Raw genomic sequence first — 24,322 nt, 5'->3', positions numbered from 1 at the left:
AATATAATAGTTTAAGAGGAGTAACATGGGAGTTTTCCCAGAAATAATATTCACTATTAAAGACTTTTGGCAGTCATTCGATATTTTGAAGGGCATTAACAACATCAAGGCAGCTTGGAACGAATTGTCATCAAAGTGTTTAAAAGGAGCATGGTGAAAACTTCTGACCAGCATTTATGCATGACTTCGAGGAATTGGAGCAAGAGGAGAATGTTATTGAAGATGTTACCAAGCTTGCGCGAGAGGTGGGATTGGACGATATTACAACTGAAGATGTGACAGAAGTCTTAGAGAGCATTATAAACCGCTTTCCAATGAAGACTTAAAAGAATTAGCCAAACAGTTAAGTTGACATCCAAAGGAAGAGAAAGAAAACGAAGTTGGTCTTCTGAGAGATATAAAAACAGCCGATTTACAGCGTATCCTTGCAAGCATAGAGACATTGACGGATGAACTCTGTGAAATGGACCACAATTGGGAATGGAGTGCGAACGTAAAAAGGAGTGTAATTGCATCTATTCGACCTTACACTGAACTCCTTAACACGTTCATTGCCAAGCTGAAAATTGGAATTTCGTGTGGTGGCCAAATTTTTTTTTACTTGATAGAGACGTCCACGCGATAACGCCTGATCGGCCGTTTGGTGAGAACTCGCATCACGAGATATCGCGTGATTGGCAATGAACGTGTTAAAGAAAGAAAAAAAAATCTAGGCAGTTAACAATGGATACTTTTTTCAAAAAAATGCAGTTGATCTGAAATCAGGAACTTCAACATAGAAATATGTAATATCTTTTCAAAGTTGCATATTTTTTTTATATAATTTTGTGTTGTTTTCGTTATTAATAATTTTATTTTAACAAATATGTATATACTATCAAAGCTTTAAATATAATAATGTTACACGTACTTCATGTGCATATTTTTTGACTGCATGGAACATAACTTTGTACCTCCCATTAAAATTGGGTTGGTTTACGCCCGTTTTTTCAGGAACGCAAGTGAGGCGTAAACCGAGGGCTGCCTGTATTTATAAATTTTCAAGACGAAACAGAAATTCAGAAACTCACGTATCAATAAATTATTACTTTCACTGTATAAGAATAAAAATATTAAAATCTAAATATATAATACATACATACATTAAAAAACTATTTTGTAGGTATTTTTTATGGGAAAACTCCCCTCCCATGTTACTCCTCTTAAAAACTATTATTTTTATGGCTATTTTGAATGCTTCTGTTTAGGAGTGCCCCTTTTTTAATGTCATTGGCTTTTTATTCAAGAATTGCAGATGTATTTTTAGAGACAAATAAATGTAGCATAATAGAAAAAATTTGCACATATCTTTTCTTGGATGTTGTTGCCTGTGTGCATACTTCTGCTGTTAAGGTGTTGAAGGGAGAGTGGCAGGTGGCAATGTGGGAGAATTAATTTGAAAAAAATCAGTTTTTTTATATATAATATATACATACATTATATTTAAGTGTGGGCGGAGCACTTTTTTGTAGGGTGGGAAAAGGGGGCTGAAATTAGAAACTGTTTCTTAGAAGAAGGAGATAGGGTTGGCAGGGTGCGAGCCATTTCGACTGTGTAGGTCATCGTCTGAACTCATGGAGGAAGTGGATGCTATGTCATGTCAGCTTGATGTTTCTGCCTTTGAAGTGTTTGTGTTATCGCCTATTGGTCGGAGTTGTGACCTAATTTTTATGTTGTGGAGCTTCCAACACTCGGAGATTATGTAGGGTGGGTGGACGTTGATTGAGTTATCGTCACATTTTATGGCTATTGTTTCCGATATTCTAAGCATTGTGTTTCGTTGTCTTGTCTGTCTATTATGATATCCTTGTTGATTTGTGGGGTGTGTTTCTGTTCAAGGGCATGAACTGCTATTTCTGTTTTCCATGTACTTTGCATTCTATATTTTGTGAATTTTTATCTTGCACTTCATTACTTTTCATATATTGGTATCATCATTTCAATTTTCTAGTGAATAACACTTTCAGTGAATTTTTTCTAGAATGTTTTGCGCGATGAATTGTTCATGGAACTTTGTCTCTGGTAGATGTTCCACCAGAGACAAAACATGGATGAGATTGAGACAGAACATTCCAACCAGGTTATTTGGTTAAAATGACTTGGGTTTGAATCAGTCTAGGCTGTAAAGAACCTTTATAATGACATTTGCTTTACAACTGCATTTGCTATCTCATACAGAGGCAGTAACCGCACCCAAAAATTCTGGTTTTTCATCTTTCTAATTCCTCCATGTGAATCACCTGTTTGTAGTGGAGGGGACCCCCCAGTGATGGTACTTGTCCTTTGTCTATGCTTTCCTTCCCACTTCTTCTGAGTATTTTTTTACTATTCTGTCTTTCCAGACTACCATCACTGGGATCTAATGCCTTACCACCATGTTTGCTGTGTGGTGTGACCCATGGCCATCTGGAAAGGGGATCCTGGCAGTCTTGCACTACTTTGGCCTCTGCTTTGGCAAGACAGTAGTTCTGAATAGTCTGACCAGGATCAGTCATCTAGTTGGCTTGCCTGCAAAGGGCAAGGATGTTGCAGTAACTCTTTTTCCCATGGTTCAGGGACAGAGCTAAGGCTTGCTGTGGTGCTTGTATAGCATCTGGGGTAGCCCTGGCATTCCTCTCCTGAGTGCAGTCATTGTCTACCATCAAGTGAGCATCAATTTATGGCTCCATGGTAGGTGGAGAGCTTTGGTGCTGAATCCAACTCCTCTTAGAATGAATACTTCTTTATCCTCTTGCTTATTAGAGGCTCTCAACAAGTTGCAGTAACTCACCTTCCTCCATGGTTCAGGGACAGAGCTAAGGCTTGCCGTGGTGCTTGTATAGCATCCGGGGTAGCCCTGGCATTCCTCTTCTGAGTGCCCTCACAAGCTTCAGTCAGGTACAGAACCCATAGAATCATCAGTAGAAAAGCAAAGAAAAAATCATGGGAAGCTGCAAAAAATATCTTGCTGTTCCTCATCATATACTCAACAGGTGCATGTCCAATTGGAAAAATATCACCCTTCATCCTTATTGAAGCTGCTGCAGTAGCACAATCAGAAAAATTGCTCCATTCAACGTCTGTTGGGAGAATACTGATTACAGTTTATTCCCCCCCTCCCCCCATTTTAAACTGTTCTAGAGGCATAATATCTGAGTGGGGCCTCCTTGATGTTGCAGTGAAGAGATATGTTTTGAACTCAGTGACCAAGGAGTGGCAACCATAAGAAGAATAGTGTCATGTAGGAGGGAAAGGTATCTGGTTCCCACTAGAAACATCATTGTTACTAGTGGGAACAAGATACCTAATAAACCAAAACCATCAACATGTGTCAAAGCAGGATATCTCAATTGTCCAGTTTGACTCTATATCTCAAACCTGTTATGGTACATTAAATGTCAGAAATGGGTCAATCTCAAACTGCTTGATGTGGCAGTAAAGAACATGAAAATAAAGACTAAGAGTAAAACATCAAAATACTCTGTGAGGGACCTGGCATATTCCTGAGCATGCCAAAGGTGAAAAGATGAAAAGGAGATACAAAGTTAAAAACAGCAATGCATCACATACCAGGAGGCAAAGAGGCAATATACCACAACAGTAGCAACAACAACATCTGCTAAACCTTCTTATGCTAAGAAGGCAACTAAAGAAGCTTCAGTTGGGACATTGACAAGGATTTCAATCTCACCTTTTCACAACTATAACATCCTTGAAACTTAAAAGATATGATTTGCTTGCTATCTCCTTTGAGCAAATGAAAGGTAAATCATTGTGGACTCACTCCTGAAGATAGGCCAAAAAGGGTCCCACTACATGAAAAGCCTTTTATTAAAAAAAAAAAAAATTGGAACATGGAATGACTACTAGTTTTCAACCTTTTTTTGGATCATGCCCCACCTCAATGCCTCCTCTAGCATAATAGTCAACCAAGTTCTGAAAAAGTATAATATAAATAGGTACTTCAAATGAAAAAGGAACATAAAACTGTTTTTAATTTGACTTTCTTCAATGAATATGAATTTTATATTACACCTTTGTATATTATAAAACATAAATTGAACTTGACTCGGGAAAATAAAATCTAAGTTAATGTGATCCTTGAGCTTGATGGCTGCTGCAAAGAGTTTTTATTTGAGATACTAATTTAGAATTTCAATCTCAAATACCCACGGTTGGTGATATCCAGGCAATTTTTTTTTCCAGTAACAAGTCATTTATAGCACTAAAGCCACATTCAACTAAATATGATGACAGGAAGGGCAACGGTAATTTTCTTGCAAAACTAGTTGAATTTGGGTATTTTGTTTCTGTCTCATCACAAACTCACGCCATTGTTCCTTTTATGTTGAATAAAGTTCTAATAGACTCATTTTGCATTTCTGAGAGTTCTTGATACTGCATGGCCACAACAATAATTTCCATCTTGGATAACTCAGTCAATAATGGCTGAGTTATCCAAGATGGAAAATCAGTTTCTTTTAAATCAAAGTCTGTCATTTAAATCACAGGCCATTTTGCTCAGGTGATCTGCAATAACAAGTTCAGCAGCATCAGTTGCCTCACACTTATTTAGCCAATAAAATTGGTCAAATTTTTTGGCTGAAACATTCTTTTGACATAATTTCAGAAATACGATGAAGCCAAATATCTTAGCTTTTTGCATCAACAAGGATCTTATTTACTCTTTGCAGTTGCTTATTTAACGTAGCTTTTCAAAGATATCTATCAAATAATTCGCAAATGCTTGACCATCGACTGTTTGTAGGAGTTTCATTTCAGGTTTGTCATTCAAAAACTCACTAAGAATATCAAATAGTTCCATGAATCTTCTCAGGCAATTTCCCCTATGACAGCCACCTTACCTGGTGTGAAGCAATAGTCTTATATGGTCAGCAGTTTTATCCTCACATTTGGTATTAACTTTGATAATGTTGATGCATTTTATAACTGAATTTAATATCTCATTTAGAACAGGTGAAAGTTTTTTGGAAACTAAATTTTCTCTGTGAATAACACAATGTACAAGCAACATTTCAGGATTATCATCCTTCGTTAATTTTAAACAGCCATGTTTCTTGCCCATCATAACAGGAGCACCATCTGTAGCACAAGATGTAATATTTTTCATTGATATTTGAGCATCATCTAAATAATTTGAGTTTATTGTATATATCAGTGGCAATAGTGATGGTTTTCAATGCTTCACAGAACATCTCTTCAGTAATTTCAACATTGTCAATATATATTACATAGGCCATCAATACAGCCTCACTGTCTCTTTCATTTGATTCATCCATCTGTATTGAGAATTTTCCTTGATCTCAACTTTTCAACAAGTTGTGTTTCCACATCTTTAGCCATCTCATCTATTCTTTTGCTAACAGTGTTATTGCTCAGTGCCATTCCTTTGACATCTTTGTAATCTTTCTCCAGAACTGCTTTGAGAAAAGTTTTTATCACTGGCTTAATTAAATCCTCCCCTATAGTATGATTTTCCCCCCCCTGATTTAGCTGAGCAGAGAATTTTCATAACTAGCTTCAAGAGTATGATTTTGGATAACAGTTCGTACAGAGAACAATGAATCTATTGTTGATCTTTTCTCAAATTTCTCCTTTAGAGATTTAACACATTAACTGCCACGATACTAATTATTTTTCCATCTTCACAGGCCACTACATTGAATCGTCATGTTATGTTATTCTAGTGATTATTTCACTTAAACACACTGTGAAAATATTTTTTTGTTTTTGTTTAAGCATTTATTCAATGTGACACGCATGCATTTCACATGGCCTGCTGAGCAAAGCTGAGCTGTGCCAACAATAAGAACACCACATGGCCATGTGAGGCATGCATGTTTCACATGTAACCCATCTACCAAGTTTGGATTTCTTAGTGTATTTGTTTACCGAGTTGTTGTGACTTTGTTTTGTTTGTTTTATTGCTAGCTAAGTGATATAGTGAAACAGAAACAGGTACTTCATTTCATTAGGTAAATCTGATGTAAAATATTTGATATAGTGAAATAGTGATATAGTGAAACAGAAACAGGTACTTCATTTCATTAGGTAAATCTGATGTAAAATATTTAGTGCTTTGAAATGTTTTGAGAACATTATTATTTTATTAATATGGGTGACTATGAGAGAGAGTAGCAAAGATTGCAAAAACTTTTGGACGAATTGATGTCAGAAAAAGATGACCATCCTTTTGAGGGCTCATCTGATGATGCAAAGTACAAGCCAAGTAAAGCAGGTGGCTCATCTTCAGATAGTGTTGAAAAAGAAAAAAACACTGCCAGGCATTCCTCCTGTTTTTCCATCATGTTCTTCATCTGCAAATGTGCAGATGAAGAACATGATGGAAAGCTGTTCTATAGACGACCGCATCACAGAAGCTATTGAGAATGTTGTGAGTAATTTCTACATAAATGATTCCTCAGAACAAGAAAATGAGATGAATTACCTTCTCTGGCATGGGGCGAAGTAACGGGAAGGTATTTGAAGGAATTTCCATTCAAAGCTGAAAATGCAGGAATACTTACTTGAACTTTTTGAAAATATGTTTGAAAAGTCGCCTATCGATTTTTATAGATTGTTCTTAGATAATCATTTGTTGGAACTCATGATCAACGAAACTAATCGTTATGCTTCTCAGAAAATAAACACGATGTTTTGCCCAGCGCGAGAAACCAACATACAGGAAATGAAGATTTTCATTGGATTGCAGCTTTGGATGGGTCTTTTCCATTTGCTTCACCTGTCTATTGGTTGAAAAAAAGAATGTATTCAAATAAAATTAGTAATGTCATGTCACAAAATCGTTTCGAGCTGCTGCTATCAAACTGTCATTTTCGAATAATGAAAATGCAGATGTTTCCAATAGACTGTATAAGCTCGTGCCACTAATTGAATCTTTGAGAGCTAATTTCAAATGTTATTTCACACCCAGAGAACGAGTCTGTATAGATGAGACATATTGGTCCCTTTTCAAGGCAGGATAACATTCCTGCAATACATAAAAACGACATAAATTCAGAGTCCAACTATTCAAGTTATGTGTCGAAGGTGGCTATGCCTATGACTTCAGAAATTATTGTGGGAAAGAGAAAAATGTGACAAATGCTATGAAATGTGACCCACATAATTTCATGGCAGAACAGTTTACGTAGACAATTATTACACGAATGTAGATCTTGCCCATAAGTTACTTGAAAGTAACTTATGGGCACGTTATTTTCAAGTAACTTGCCCATAAGTCACTCATCGGTATACCTTGAGGGAAAAACAGTAAAAATAACTTCAGAGAAGTACTTCAAAAAAAAAAAAAAAAAAAACCAAGAAAAGGTGAATGTATCTCTATTGAGAATTGTGGTCATGAAGTGGCAGGACAAACGTGATGTCCTAACTCTTTCTACAAAGCATGTTGGTCAGATGATGGTCAGCTCCGGTCGAAATTCTGAAGTAAATAAGCCTGATACCATCATAGATTATAACAAATCTAAGGCTTTCATAGATTTATTTGACCAAATCAAATCTTACTGAAGTTTGAGAAAGGTTATCAAATGGTACAGAAAAATTCTAGAAGCATCTCAACTACTGTTGAGATGCTTCTAGGGTTGATTATCATACTCTTATTTACTCTATAAAGGTGTGACTGGTAGAAATATATCAATAATTGCTTTTAGAGAGCAAGTTGCCAAATCTTTGCTAGGTCTGTCTAAAAATAATCAAGAATGTCAATCCTAAAAGGTGAATAAACATATCTTGGCAGATATGGATACATCCAACAGGCAAAGATGTGTTGTTTGCTATAACAAAATATCAACAGAAAGTGGCAGAAATGTTGCAGCCAAGAAAGCATTGACTTCTTGATGGAAATGTGATCAGAGTGAAAAATATTGCTTGTGACATGCTTTTGCGAAGCCCATGATTTGCATCCTTTAGCAATTAGCTATTTTTTTTTTCATTTATTGACTAAAAATAATAATAACAAAAAATGACGTTTCACTTATTGTCTTCAAGCTGAAATCAAAATAGCTTTCATTTCTTGCCTTTTTAAAATAAATACATCAATTTATCTCCTTTGTTTTATTGAAACACTTGTGAAAAAATAGTAAAAATATATACATATATTTTTTTTATTCTGATACATGGAAAATTTCAATTATTGTGCCAGGCTAAGCTCGGTTTCTAGTGCACCAGGCCATGCTTATATACAGCCCATGCATTCAAATTGCTGTTGTGAGGTACAGCTGTTTCGCTGTGATATAATGACAGTTAACCTGTGAAACAGATACATATCACATGACACTAGCGGAAAGTGTATGTGTGATGCACACTTGTTGCATACGGCAGTCAACGTGTTAAATTGGTTCAAATCATAGTTCACATAAGTGCTATGTTTTACCTTCAAATGTGCTTCGAGACGACCTTTTTTCATTGGTTAAACAGTGTTTGCACAATAGACAAAATGGTGACCCTTCATCCTGAATAACGGGTATGAAACTGAACTTCAAACACTCATTTGAATACTGACGAACTTTTTTCTTGCTTGCACTACTTATTTTATGCATGGAGTTAGCAACTGAAAGCAAAAAAAAAAAAAAAAAAAGTTTATAAAGTATACTGTATACATGTGTGGATTATACCATGAAATTAATGGCATATAACATGTATTTATACTATTACAAACACATATAATAACATAATAAATAAAAAGTTAAAATAAAAAAGTAAAATTTTAAAAGTCTGTTATCACAAGCAAAGAAAAAGGAAACAACGAAACATGAGAGATTATGTTTATGTTTTCAACTGTCAAACGAACCTAATATAACTGTGGCAAAGTGTTCATTTTATTTAAATTGATAGTGGTGCAACTTTTGAGTAACTAGAAAACTAACAACATGTAAAAAATTGTGCATAAAAAACATTGATAATGCATACAAAAAATTAAACAAATTTACCTCGTTGTTTCTAAAACTGCACAAAGTTAAATTGGCACTGTTTATTTTTCAGAAGTGACATGCTATTATCTAACCTTAACACACTTATGCTGGTAAGTACTAGTGTTGCCAGCTTTTTTTTTTTCTCAGAAAGTCAGGTTTGCAACATCGATAATTTATCGCCGACATTGGTGATTTTTTAACTATATTGGTGATGAGGTGACGAATGCAATGTCATTTTCTAATTGTTCCCCTGTGGGATATATGCCCCAAGGGTAAAATAAAGGGTCTAGACCGTTTATTAGATGGCACGTCAATAGACAGCATGGATACCTCAGATATCCTCCCTTAGGAAGATAAAACAATCAGTATATCAAGCCAGATAATACCATCAAAAAGAAATAATGGAAACATTCCTATAATGGTTTCCTTTCTTTTAGGCTTACACGGTGATCCGAATGCATTTTTGAAAATTATGGAGACAACTACCGTGTTTGAATAAAAACTTTAGTTTAATATAACTAAAATCTACATTCGACATTTCGACCTTTATGTCAAGGTCATCTTCTGGAGCGTACAAATATACCACCCACTAAACTTAAAACCATATTCAGCTCCTCTAAGGATCCTCTCCTCCCATTAGCACATCCTGGAGTCTATTGCATCCGCTGTACCTGTAACTTACCATACATTGGTGAAACAGGACGGACAGTCCCTATACGCAAGAAAGAACACATTAGACACATTAAATATAACCATTATGGTGAAGCAGGTCTCTCAGACCACGCACTCAACACCTTACACCAAATCAACTGGAAAAGCACCTGCTCTTACACCGCACAAAAACCTGGTACGAAAGGAAATTTAAGGAATCCTGCGAAATCCTGATAAACCACCCAAACATCAATAACAAAGATGGCATGAAAATTCCAAGGATATGGATGACACATTCAGCCTACCTAATATGAAAGATCCAGCATAAGTCAGGAATCTAGCCAGTCCATAACTAGTATTAGAAACCATTCCATACCAACTGGCTGGAATGATGTTAATATATGTATATAGTAGACAACGCCAATAATAGGACTCTAGCGTTGATGTATACTTTTTTATTTTTATCTTATTTTTATTTTTATTTATTTTTTATTTTTATTTATTTATTTTTTTCACCAGAGGTCAGGCCAACAATTGTGGTAGCGGTTGGTCAGTGTCTTTAACGAACCAGTTTGATTGTAGTATAGCTTGTTTCCTGTGTATATTTGTACGCTCCAGAAGATGACCTTGACATAAAGGTCGAAACGTCGAATGTAGATTTTAGTTATATCAAACTAAAGTTTTTATTCAAACACAGTAGTTGTCTCCATATTTTCAAAAATGCATTCCTATAATGGAATTGTTATGAATTCCAACAAAACATATCAAGGCTGTCTTGCAAAAGAAAATCATATTGGTTTATGCCAAGTGGTGATCCAGCTCTCTGAAAGACAGGACAGGGGATAGTGGAGAAGTCTCCATCCCTGTACCCCCCCCCTCCCCCAACAACAACAAATCCAAATTATCACCAGCGTAGAGGCAGTTGCTATAAGACTTGGTTGAAATATATTAATAATATATTCCATGTAGCTCCCTCCTGCTGCAGGTTTTTCTCATGATGACCTTGATGATGTCATATTGCAGTTACAGTTTCCTTACTTTTAATGGGTGGATTTAAATGGATGTAACACTGTGTGCCTGAATAAACATCAGAAGAAGAGTTGTTCAACAATCTTTCCCCCCCTTAAACACAGAAGGCAACAACTTCTTCCATATGCCTACCATTCACTGCCATTGACTTAACTATCTACTCACCCTTCCTTTTTCTACTGTTTTAAGGGGGAAACTAATGACAACCTTTTGGGAGCAGTCACTTTCCTGTGATATCCACTTTTCTATGTGAGCAACTGTGTACTACATCACAGATCTCACAGTGGAAAATTGAGCATGCTGACTGGTTCATCTTTTCCTCATTATCATATTCAGTTTTCTATTCAACAACAATCAGTTCGTCTCCTATCAGTGATGCAATGAAGCATGTAACAGCGTGCATTATAGCAACAGCCATAACATCAATTCTTAAAACATTAGTCTTTTCCCACTTTCCTAAGCCATGGTGCAGTGATGATTGCACTGCAGCCAAAGAAGCCCAGAAGAATGCTTGGAATATTTTCTGTAGATACCCCACAACAACAAACTTGATTGCTTTCAAACAAGCTCAAGCAAGACACATCAGATCCATAAAGGAATCCTGGATCTAATTTACTTGTATATCTAGATTTACCAACAACAAAGAAGTATAGGAAAAAATTTGGAAATTGAAAGGCACATATACCACCCACTGCTTCTCTATCCTCAAGCACAGTGTAGCACAATTGTTGATCCAGTGGTGATTGCTGACACACTTGTGGAGATTTTTGCAAAAAACATTGCCAGCATATTCTTATCTCTCCAAGTTCCTTGCCCAAAAAAGCAAAGCAGAAAAACAACAAATCCCTTTTTCTTTGAACTGCACAGAAGAATACAACAGACCATTTACAAAAGAAGAAATGAAAACTGCTTTGCTTAAATGTTGTCCAACAGAGCAGATAATATCTATTACATGATGGTGAAACGTTTGTGAACATCAGCCATTGATCAACTGTTGCACATTTACAACAGAATTTTAGTTGAGTGTATTTCCAGAAACCTGGCAAAAGGCCATTATAATTGCCTTTTCTAAGCCAGAGAAAGATTCATTATTCTCAAATAACTACTATCCAATTGCTCTGGCCAGCTGCTTGTGTAAGATTCTGGAAAAAATGGTTAACTCTGTTCATTTTTGTTTTGCATTTGGTCACTTAAACATTAAAACTCGAGCTTTTTCTTGGTTTTATTCATTGACCAGATTAATAAATGATATACATAAATTGTCGACAAGTTTCACCAGCTATTCTGTCTGGACAAGTATAACGGTACACAGTAATGTTTGCTAGTAAAAAAAAGAATGGAGTAACACAGTCAAATAAATTAAAATTGACGCTTAACATAAGCATGGAGCATGGTGTCTCAGTCATTGTTTATTGAGTGCGTTATATAGTTTTTAGTGAAATGAAATTCTGATAAGCTGAGTGAATTTATTAGGCTTTTCCAGATATCTTTCAGAATCATTCCTTGATTTCTGTTTAAATTTTCTCCCGAACGGAGTACAACTGCGGCTTCTTTGAAGTTCTACATCGAAAATCTTCTTCTATATAAGGCATGGAGCTGTTATCCCAATTGATGGTGTGGTTAGAGATCGAGAAGTGATGGGCTAATCCTGAAGTATCTGTTCTGTTGTTGTTTAGGTCCCCTATATGTTCGTTTTTTTTTGGAATTTCCAGGCTTCTTGATGTTTGGCTTATGTAATTTAATTCACAGGACCATGGGATGTTGCATACAACTGCGTATTTGAAGAAGGCATTAATGTCCTTAGGAGATCTTAAAATGTGGCATATAGTTTTAAAACTTAGCCTGCATAAGGGGACGACAATGGATGATATATATTGCACGACAGGAGGTTGTTGCTGTGGAGGGTTTCTATGAAGAATCTTTTTGATTATATTTTTTGGGTAACCGTTGTTTACTAGTGTTTGAGATATGAGAGTGAGTTCATCATGGAGATCTTTTTCTTCTCAGATAATATTGGTCGCTCTATTTTTAAGCATATGTATTATGCTGAGTTTTTGCGCAATATGGTGAAATGATTTGAAGTGCAGGTAATGTTCGGTATCTGTTGGTTTTATCTTTATACCACTTGTACTCCATTTGGGAAAAAATCTAAACAGAAATCAAGGAATGATTCTGAAAGACATCTGGAAAAGCGTAATAAATTTACTCAGCTTACCAGAATTTCATTTCACTAAAAACTATATAACGCACTCAATAAACAATGACTGAGACACCACACTCCATGCTTATGATGTTGCACATTAGTTTTAATTTATTTGACTGTGTTATTCCATTCTTCTTTTTTTTACTAGCAAATGTTAGTGTGTACCATTATACTTGTCCTGAAGAAGCCAGACAAAATAGCTGGTGAAACTTGTATATCATTTATTAATATTTGGTCAACGAATAAAACCAAGAAAAAGCTCAAGTTTTAATGGTTAACTCTCTTCTTTTATGGTTTCTATAGAGAAATTACATTATTTTCCAGAACTATATAATCTGGAAAAAAAAATAGTATCATTTTACCACTGATCATGTCCACCTGGAGGTATTCATTAGAGAAGTCTTCCTAAAATGCAAACATCTAGTATAGGTTTTCTTTGATATGGAAAAAGCATATGACACTGCTTGGTGATATGGAATACTGAAAGACTTACATAATTTTGGTGTTAGAGGATGTCTTTCTCTTTTTATCAAAAACTTCTTATCTTACTGAATCTTCCAAGTTTGAGTGGGAATTGTCCTCTCCTGGCCCTATAACCAAGGAGCAGAAGTCCGACAAGGTTCTGTTTTAAATGTCTTGCTTTTTGCAGTCAAGGTCAACTCGATAACAGAACAACTTCCTCCAACAGTAAGTAATATCATACACGTAATATGAGGGTCATTGAAAGACAGCTGAGACAAGCCATCAATCATCTCCCAAAATTAGTGCTTGCAAATGGTTTCAGATTTTCACAGCAGAAGAAAGTTTGTGTGCACTTTTGCTACTGATGTGGTTTTCATCCTAACCTAGAACTCTGACTTGGATAATCACTAATCCCAGTTGCATCAGAAGCCAAGTTCTTGGAACTGATATTTGACAGCAGACTCAGTTTCCTCCCTCACATCAGTTATGAGACAAGGGCCATAAAGCATTGAACATTTTGCACACCCTATCTTCCACCTACTGGAGTGCAACAGATGTTTTTTGCTTTGTTTGTATACAGAGTACTGATGCTTGACTGTGACTACCAAGTCTATGCTTTTGCCAGGGAGAATATGCTGCAATGGCTAGACCTATTCTCTATCAAGCCATCTGAATTGCAACTGAAGTATTTTGCATGTTACATATTACTAGTTTGTATGTTGAAGCAAACACACCACCTTTGTCGCTTCAGCACTAGCTGCTGTCTATATGCAACTAAAATAAAACCCTGCCAGAGCACCCCATATATCCAACTACTTTTGGGTCACAATGGAAGAATCTTTATAACAGTTGAGAGACTGCCATAAAACCCTTTGGTTGAAGATAAAATTTCCTACAAGCTCCTGAAATAGTGCTGACAACAACAACAACATAGCTCAGATGCCACAAAACTCATTTCCACTGTATGCTGGCATATATGATTGCCACGGTGGAAATGAGTTTTGTGGCATCTGAGCTATGTTGTTGTTGTCAGCAGGCTACTGAAATATTCTACCTCTGCTGTCGTCCGCCATCAACTGTTCAAAGCTCATAGTACTGGATACTGTGATTTTGTGCCTATCACTCAAAATTGGAGGACCTAGTAGAAAATCTTCTACCATCCCTCCAAACATTATATTTGCACAAATCCCACTAGAGTGTAACAACTTTACAGCAGAGCTGTATGCAATAGAACTTGTGCTAAGATACATCAGATTCTACTGCTATCAATGTGCATAATATGTTCGACTCACAAAGTTTTCTTCAGGTATATGAAGTCTGGAGCTACAGTACCATCTGGTGCTCTCTTGAATTCAACACCTCTTTCTTCAGCATACTTTGATGTATACTTCTGTTGAATTCCAAGCTATGTTAGGATTAATAGAAATGAGGCTGCTGAGAAATGAGCTGATCTTGCTGCAGTTTCTGCAGCAAGATCAGCTCATTTCTCAACCATCTACCATCTGCCTGTGTCATACACAGATTGTATCTTTGCTGCAGTTTATGCCCAGAGTTTGAACAGAGGAAGTTGTTCTTGCTTGGCTCTGAATAGGTCATAGTCATCTCATCCACTCCTTCCTTCCTTCTTAGAGGTGGTGACATGCCTATGTGTGAGCTTTGTGAGTGGACTATCCATCACTCATATTTTAATCAACCTCTCTCTCATTTTGCTAATCAGTGCAGTCATCATTTTAGCCACTTTTATAATCCATCTAAGCCCTACACACTTAGGCAGATTTTATCAGATCAACTGTCAACCTGGTTTTTAAGTTTTACATTAATCTTTATCAACTTATATAAAGTAAAGTATATACTTTTTAGTTTAAATTATTGTAAATGTTTATAAAAACCTCAGCTTTAATTTTATGCTTTTATACACATCTTTTACATTTGTTTTTCTACCCTGATTTTATGTTGTCTTATTTATTGAATAGTACTTTTAAGAAATGTTTCATTTATGATTTTGATTATTTCAATTTTTATATATAGTTTTTAGACCTTCATAAGCCCCTTATTTAATGTGTGTTTTTGGTGCAGCATTACCATAGCTGTCCTTGTGCCATTTAACCCAAAAACAAACAAACAAACCAGCAGACATGCAGTTGAAAATGTAACAGATTTTGTAGATATGATTAATTGTTCTCTCAGAGCATTGGTTAAGGCTTCTACGAAGCTAAGTTTCTTGGCTGTGACAGTCCATTGAGCCTAATAGGAGGATATGATGATGAGCAGGCAGGTGTTAAAGCCAAGTGTGAGAACTTGCATGTATGCTATAGCTTGGTAGTTGTGAAACACTGGTTTTAATAATGTTCATTGCTGATTTTTTTTTATATTTCCTGTATTATGTTTTATCAAGATAAAGCTTATTTAAGCTTGTTGAAACTTTTCCCCCCCAGGCCATGACCATAATGTATCATCTGTATCTTTTATGCCCAGCGGTGACTATATAGTATCATCTTCACGTGACAAGACCATTAAAATGTGGGAAGTAGCAACTGGGTAAGTAATTTTTTCCTGTTTATTCAATGTTTTTAAATTTATCTAAGAGGACCAGGTATTCTTCATATTCTAATGTACACTGACTATCAGAGATCACGAGTATTTGGAATGTTCTAAATTACTCTTGCTGAATTAAGAACAATTATTTCTTTGACTTGAACAGTGTGACTTTGGATCTTGATGACAACCTCAGAAAAGTTACTCCAGTTTGCACCATGTAAATTCCGGACAGTGACATTTTTTTAAGAGGAAATCTAAAAGATCATGCACATGATGTTCTCCATGTTCACTAGTTCAAAATGCAAAAATTGAGACAGAGATAATACATAAATTTTACTTTAAATACAGATCACAATTAATTAGATGCACCATTCAAACCTGCCTTTAAAAAACAGAAATAATGGAGAAAAAAATGTTATTCCAAATAATTGAATAATATATGTACACCATTAATTTCAAAGAAGAACAGAATATATTCAAGTAAATAGACACTTGCCTATTCTGCAGCCAAATGGAAACAGCAGTTAAAGTAAACCAATCATTAACAAGTACTCAAGGAAAAAAGAAAAGTTCTCACCAAAAATACTGAAGAACTATTAAGCACTATTACAAGCCCTTACTACAATTTCCATTTCCAGAGAGAGAGAGAGAGAGAGAGAGCAACAGATCCAGTGGAAGACAGAGAATGAAGTGGACAGTTGAGATCATAGAAATAGCAGGAAAAACTGAATGGGGATGGCCCTATGAGAGAGAGAGAGAGAGAGAGAGAGAGAGAAATAATTTCGGAGAGGCCTTTGCTCAGCAGTAGAATTCTAAATTTTGATATATCTTTGACTGCCTTCTTTCAGGATCATGAGCAGTATGTATTGTATAGCCTTTTTTGCCTAATTGCACATTTTCACATATTTAGTCATCTTAATAGGCCAACAGAACTTATTATAGCTTTAATTGCTCCTATACTAATAGAGTACAGTCATACCCCGACTTATGCAAATCCAGAGTTATGTGGTTTCTTATATGTACATATTCCCGTCCCACTTCATGCCTCACCACTAGTTGTATCTTTCAGGTGCTGGCTGCATTCACCAGTGTCGCGCATGCTGTGAACAAGCACTGACGTGTTTCGCGCGGTCTCCATTCATACACGATTTTTATAGTCTACAAACCTTGCGATTGTTTAATGTTATGTTCTTGATAAAAATTTTATCACATAAAAAATAATAATGTCATCCAAAAGAAGCAAGTCTGATTCTTCTACAGCTAGCAAGAAAAGAAAAACATTGACTTTGGAAACAAAACTCAACATTATTAAGGATTTTGAAGGCGGAATGAAAATTTGTGAGCTAGCAAAGAAATTTGATCTACAGGAATCCACAGTAAGAACAATCATAAAAGAAAGGTTTACAGATTTTGGAGGACATAGATTCTAACGAGAAACGAACTGTAGCCACAAGGCAAAAAGCAAGGAATAAAAAAAATCATTAGATTGCTATGAAGAAATTTTGCGTGACAAGAAAAAGACGTGCCGTAAAACGAATAGATTAGATTTTATGAAACCATCAACATCGAAATAACTTTCTTTTTTTTTTTTATGTACGAAAAACTAAAATTATGATTATATTTCTTAAAAAATATAGGTGTTTTTGTAAACTTCATCATCATCATCAAATTCCTGCCATGTACCCTCAAGGGGTGTACAGGATATGATAGTACTACATGAAAAAAATTACATCATTATTAATTTCCTATCTACAATTTTCCTCCAAATCAGTCTGTTACTTGTCAAGACTCCAACATTAGCAGATCTTATATTTCTGTCGTCTAAGGCACTTTGTACCGTATCAATCCACCTATATCTTGGTCTCCACTGTGCTGTCATCACTGCTTGATTCATTTAGCAGTTTTTCAAAGTAATTACTCCATACTTCAAGGATATCTTTTTCTCCCGTTTTCATGTCACCTTTATCATCTCTAACTCCTTTTACAGCACTTTTTCCTCCATTCCTAAGCTGCTTCAAAAACCTCTAGAATATTTTGCCACCTTCTTGATATTTATTTTCTATATTCTTGCCAAAGTCCTCCCATGACTTTTGTTTAGCTAGTTTTACACAGTGTTTAGCATTCTTGCATTTGTCTCTATATTCTCTAAGAGCACAAGCTGACTTATTTGACAGGAACTTTTGATATTCTTTCTTCTTTTCCTTCACTGCCTCTTTAACTTCCTGTGTCCACCAGGGAGTTCTGATATTTTTATCCTTACAGACAACCTCACCACATTCCTCTCTGGCAGAATCAATCAGTGTTTTCTTCAGAGTTTGCCACTGAATCTCCAAGGTTTGATTCTTGTTCTTAAACTCTTTCATTTTTTCTTCAATAATCTTTGTGTATTTTAGTCTACAGTTCACATCTGAGAGCTGCTCAACTTTTATTCGCTTTAAAACTTTCTTACATGTTATTCTTTTCAATATGAAATTCAATTTTATCCTGCTCAAGACTAAATAGTGATCACTTCCAATTTCAAATCCTCTGTACACTCTGGTGTCCTGCACCAGGGAGAAAACATCACTATCAACAATAACATGGTTAATGAGACTTTTCTTATTCCTAGCCTCTTCTCTCCATGTGAATTTGTGCACATTTTTATGTTGGACCATGGTGTTAGTAATAACCAGTCCATGTCCTGAGCAGAAATCGAACAAATATTTGCCATTATTATTAGCTTTGCCGATTTCTCCAAATTTTCCCAAAATATTTTTGTATGTCTCACAATCATTTCCTACTCTGCTATTTAGATCCCCAACAAGGACCAACTTTACATTTTTCATTGTGTCAGTTGCTTTTTCTAAGGCCTCAAAAAATTCCTCCACTTCTACCTTAGTAGAACCTTCTGTGGGACCATAGGCACAAATAAGTCTCATTGTCCAGTTCCCCATTCTCATATTTGCCCAAATTACTCTACTTGAGACTGACTGCCATTCAACAAGATTAGCCTCATATTTTGTGTTGAATACTATGGCTGCTACTCCTTTTCCTTGATTGTTATTGCCTGAATATAACATTTTGTATTTATTGCTCAGAAAGATCTCACCAGTTTTGGTCTTTTTTGTTTCAGTCACCCCTATTATGTCGATCTGGTACTTATCTAATTCCTCAGTTAGCTCCATTTCTTTGCCATTCAGGCTTCTTATGTTGATAGTACCGATCTTTAACTCTGGTGATGTTGAGTTGGGGTTTGTTTTCAGATTTGTTCCAGTAGCTGACTTTTCGCTGTTCGCCCTGGTTCCCTGGCGAAAACAACGGGGGCCTTGTTTAACTGGGCGATGCCCAGCCGGCATGAAATTTTGTCATGTTGTACCATCATTTTTTATTTTGGTTTAACCAATAAGAATACAATTTGGTCGGCTAAATCCCAAATTGCCAGGCCATCCTCGTTCGTTCAGTATCCAAGTAGATACCCAACAGGGTGCACCACGAGACGGTGAGGATTATACATTAGGTCAGAAGCCCTGGTCGGTTCTCCGCATTCCTTTAAAGGCTATGTGGAGGTCTCCTCTCAGTTATACAGCTTTCCGAATTGTATGTTTGTATATATAAATTACATGCAAAATTATACCACGAGTTACACGAATTCGACCTACACGCTTTTTGTTGGTCCCACCTACCGTGTAACGTCGGGGTTTTACTGTATATAAAAAAAGCACATTACACGGAGTAATGATCTATTAAAAATTATACCACATCACTTTTTAGATTAAAGCCAAGACTGTATACAACTAATAGTTGTGAGCACAACATATCAGCTGGGTGCAGAAATACATTCAGAAAAATAAAAAATGCAAATAAAACCAATGATGGAGGAAAAATTGATGACTTATACAAATTATGAATTTAAAAGAACTGAAAATAAAGAAGGAATAAACATACATGGTTGCTACATTTGGCTGGATGTGGTTTTTTGCATTCACTTGGTGTTACTTGGTGGTAGCACAAGCAATTTAAATAGACACTACAAGGTAATACAAGAAGTGGTTAATTAACCAGTAAAAGCAAAGCCACAGGCCAAAAGGATAATATCAAACAAAGTTGGATATAAAAAGGTAAGCTTTTTTGGCAATGGAACAGACCCTTTGTAACAACTAGGCTAAAAAATAATTAACCTGGTGGGAGAATGTAACAAAAGTGGTAAGGTGGGGTCCCACAGACCCACCCTAATAATGTAGTGTATTATAGAAATCCATATCTTTTTAATCAATATTAGATTATGTATTGTTTAAGTGTCCTATAATTTTATTAAAATTATGAATAAAAATGTAGATCCACAAAATTAACTCATGGTTACTGACTAATTCTAAATCAATTTCACTATCATCATCTCTGCTAAATGGCTCCTCGTCTGTAAAGCATCATCTATAAGGCATGACTCACTGCCATGCATTGTTAAAAAGTTATAGTAAATTTAAAATCTTTGGGGTCTGTGACATCCCACCTTATTAACACTGTGTTAAATAAAGTTTTAGTTAAAAGATATCAGTTAAAAGGCACAAAGCCAAGACTGTATACAACTAATAGTTGTAAGCACAACATATCAACTTGGTGCAGAAATACATTCAGAAAAATAAAAAATGCAAATAAATTCAATTTCAATGATGAGGGGGGGGGGAATGATGACTTATGCAAATTATGGATTTAAAAGAACTAAAAATAAAGAAGGAATAAACTATTATACACATGGCTGCTACATTTGGCTGGATGTGGTTTTTTGCATTCACCTGGTGTTACTTGGTGGTAGCACAAAGTATATTCACCTCATGAAATTACAAACACAATTTTGCATTTTGGTGATTTTGTTCTCTTGTTTGACTACTGTATATGAATAAATTTGTGCATTACAGACAAGCATTGTAACAGAAAAGGCTGTACTTTATAAATAGCAGGAAAAGGCAGTTGAACTTAATCGACTTGAATATTCTAGTTTGATTCCAGAAATCGGTGACTAATGGCATGGTAAATGAGGCTGAACTTAACAGATTTAGTCTGAATTCTAATTTCAGCAGAATAGCAAGTTTGTCTAAAATAACATAATTGTTGTGAACAAGGTGCATGTTATACACCATGTAAGAACAGAGGAGGTAATTTGACCTTGGTGGAGGGCAGTTTTTATGAAATGATTTTGAAGGTAGCACACAAATTAAATTTTTGAACTAATGCTGTTCCTTCTAATCTCCCTGTAAGGTAGGATATTGAAATTTATATGATGATAATCAGATGGTAAGGTTGAGGGATAACATTTATCATGGATTCTCTGAATGACTTTTTGTTTTTCAACAGAAGGGATTTGTTAGAACAAATGCAATGCATGAGAGTTATGGTAAAGCCTCTCATCCATGATATATATATGAAGACGGATGGTGCATCCTTCAGTAGAGAAAGGTTTTCAATACACAGAAAATCGAATGTTGATTGAAAGTGTGAGTTATTAAAGTATGTAGAAACGGAAGGTTGCTTGTTTAACACTTTTGAACTTGATAAAGTCATACATGAAGTTTATTTTATTTAGAAATTGTAGTAATTCATGCTCAGAGTGTGACCAGATTGCAATCATCTACAAAACAGTTGGGTATGAGGTTTGGGAAATATGGTAGTAAGAAGTTGGCTTTTAAGGGTTCCATAAAATAGTCTGCTAATGTAGGAGAGATAAGGCTATCCCTAGTAATTCATTACTCTGTATAACTTGTTTTGCCTAGTGAAATAGCATGCACTGATTGTAAATTTAAGTGTTATACTGTGTTGGTCATTTGGTGAACAACAAACGAGATCATTATTTTGGCATCAAGACAAGATCCTTAATTTTTCTTTGAAGTCTGTGCTATTTTTAATATAAGATTTAGTGTTTAGCAAATCTGCGAAGGAGACCAGAAAGAAAGCAAGCAAGGCAGTATGTGGGGAGAGTTAGTACATTCAACTATTCAGCATAAGGGATAGGATTTAGATACTTCAGGAAGCATGATTGTAGTTCTGACATGATGAATAGAAAATTTGTCAAATGTAGACACATTCCATCACTGGAGTTGATGTGTGATAATTTAGCTGTTTGTTTTGTTTTTTTGCAAAAACACCCAAGAAGTTCTGGAACAAACGGGGAAATCATGTGAACTTTTTAGACCATAAAAAGAAGAAAAACTGCATATCTGCCTACTTTGTAATGAAAAATATAAAATATTTCAATTGATTATAAAAGGGAAGATAAATGGAAGAAGAGGACAAAGAAAATCTTGGCTGGCAGACATCAGACAGTGGACTGGCATGAGCTCTGAGGACTTCAGAGTGGCTGAGGATCGCTCAAAATTTTCTAAGGTGGTTACCGACCTCCGATAGGAGATGGCACTCTGAGAAGAAGCTGATTACAGTATAGGTAGATCTATCCTGAGTAGTACAGGGAATTTGCACTTCATATCCATGGCATTACTTTTGTAGGAAGCTTTTTCACTTGGTTGTAAAGTGTATGATATTGACAAGAAATATTATATTCTTGTTTTAATCCTTACCCAAGTGTAAATAAAGAACATTTGCATGTGAAACATTCTCATGACTAGTCTACTTCTATAGTTTTAACTTCACATCAGTTGCTTTGCATCCCAAAATGCAAAGCACACTTCCTTTTGGATGCGATTGCTAGGTATTATGGAAAGTGTCACTACCCAGACTGGTTTCAACCTTTATTGAGGTTTTGTTGGCAGGAGCCAAGTCCATGAAGATATTATGATAAAATCAAGGCAGAGTCATAAACATACTGCTGTGTGTTTACTGCACATCCTAAAGAAAAGTGTACTTCACATTAAGGAATACCAAGGCAATTGAGATTAAGTCAACAGCCTCTATATAAACCACTTGTGAAGATATTTCATCATAATACTAATTGGTCTGTTCCGGTCTCATTATCCATCCAATATCATTTTTTGAGGTCTACCCTGCCTTCTCTTTCCAATTGGCTTATATTTTAGTATTTGTTTAGGATGTCAGGTGTTGGCCATTCAGTTTATATGTTCAATCCATTTTTGTTTATAATTGTTTAGTTTTTCGTCTATTGATTTTGTTTTTAGTTCTTTTAAAATGTCTTCGTTCCTTTTTTGATCTAATGTGTATTTTGTAGTTCTTCTTGTAAATCTCATTTCACTTGTTTTTATTCTTTATCTTGTTTGTTTATTGCCCAAATTTCACTGCCATATAATAATGTGGGCACTGCTAAAGTACTGTATATTTTCAAGCGTGTTTCTTTTTGTACTATATTTGGGTTGAGTGTTATATTTATCAGGCCTATAATCTGTAAAAATTTTGAAGTTTTTAATTTTATGTGTTTTTCTCCTTCATATGATATTTCACACCCAAGATAACTGAAAGTATTTATCTGTTCTATTATTTTATTATTAATAACTATTTTGCTTCTAACTGGAGTTTGTCCACAAAATGGCATTGTTTTAGTTTTATCTATGGAAATTTTCATTCCAAACTGTTCTATTATAATGTTTAAATTATATGCTGCTCTTTGTAAATTGTCTTCCTTATCTGATATTATTACCTGATCATCTGCAAATAATAGCATATTTATTTTGTTATTCCGGAAAATTTCTATACTTTGATTGTTTAAGGTGTTCCACTGTATTAATATTTCATTAATGTAAATATTGAAAAGTGTTGGAGACAGATGGCATATAATGCTATGCATTAAGGGAAGGGCCACTACCCAGACCAGTTTCTACCTTTATTGAGGTCTCGTCAGTGGGAGCCAGACCCAGAAGTGGTGATACTAAGGCAGAAGCAACGGAAAAGTCATATTTACCTATACGAGTTGCCAAAAGGTGTACCACCTTATTATTAAATTACTCTGGATTTAGAGAAAGATGTTGGAAGTTTGTCCCCACTTGGTTAGAGTATAATAAATTTATTTTAAACCTTTATCCAAGTGTAAGCAAACAAAAGCATTATGGGAGATATTAAGACAAGGAGTGATGAGAGCTTGGTCCACCTTTACAACGAGTGCCTCAGTCCTGAAGATACTTCATGCACAAACTTTGTTTGCTTACACTTGGATAAAGGATTAGACTAAATTTATTATAGTGTAACCTAGTGGGAAAAAACTTCCAACATCTTTCTCTAAATCCAGAGTAATTTAATAATAAGGTATTGACACCTTTTGGCAACTCGTATATGGAAATATGACTTCTCCATTACTTCCACCTTTGTATCACCACCTCTGGATCTGGTTCTCACTGATGAGACCTCAATAAAGGTCGAAACCAGTCTGGGTAGTGGCCCTTCCCTTAATGCATAGCATTATACATGTCTGCAAGCACACTAGGCTTGCCTTTTTTAGTAGATAGTGGAAACTACAGTTTGAGAGGAAAGAGTCGCCCCCCCCCCTGCCCTCGAATTGCTCTAATATTACTGGGGGCGAAGGAGTAAGAAGTAAGAG

General features: G+C 35.5%; 1 protein-coding gene across 1 annotated transcript in view; it reads left to right on the top strand.

Annotated features, from left to right (window-relative positions):
* Positions 1 to 24,322, top strand: part of LOC150102046 (lissencephaly-1 homolog) — a 237,814-nt gene that overhangs the window by 123,126 nt on the left and 90,366 nt on the right. Inside the window, exon 8 of the mRNA XM_090400712.1 lies at positions 15,750 to 15,852. Coding sequence (XP_090256838.1) covers positions 15,750 to 15,852 — 103 coding nt within the window. The remainder of the gene's footprint in view (positions 1 to 15,749; positions 15,853 to 24,322) is intronic.

Source organism: Typopeltis vanoorti, chromosome 11 (assembly GCF_054136105.1).
Source record: "Typopeltis vanoorti isolate ZY-2024b chromosome 11, IOZ_Tvanoo_1.0, whole genome shotgun sequence".
In the NCBI taxonomy this organism is placed as follows: domain Eukaryota; kingdom Metazoa; phylum Arthropoda; class Arachnida; order Uropygi; family Thelyphonidae; genus Typopeltis; species Typopeltis vanoorti.
This window is presented reverse-complemented; position numbering and strand designations above follow the sequence as displayed.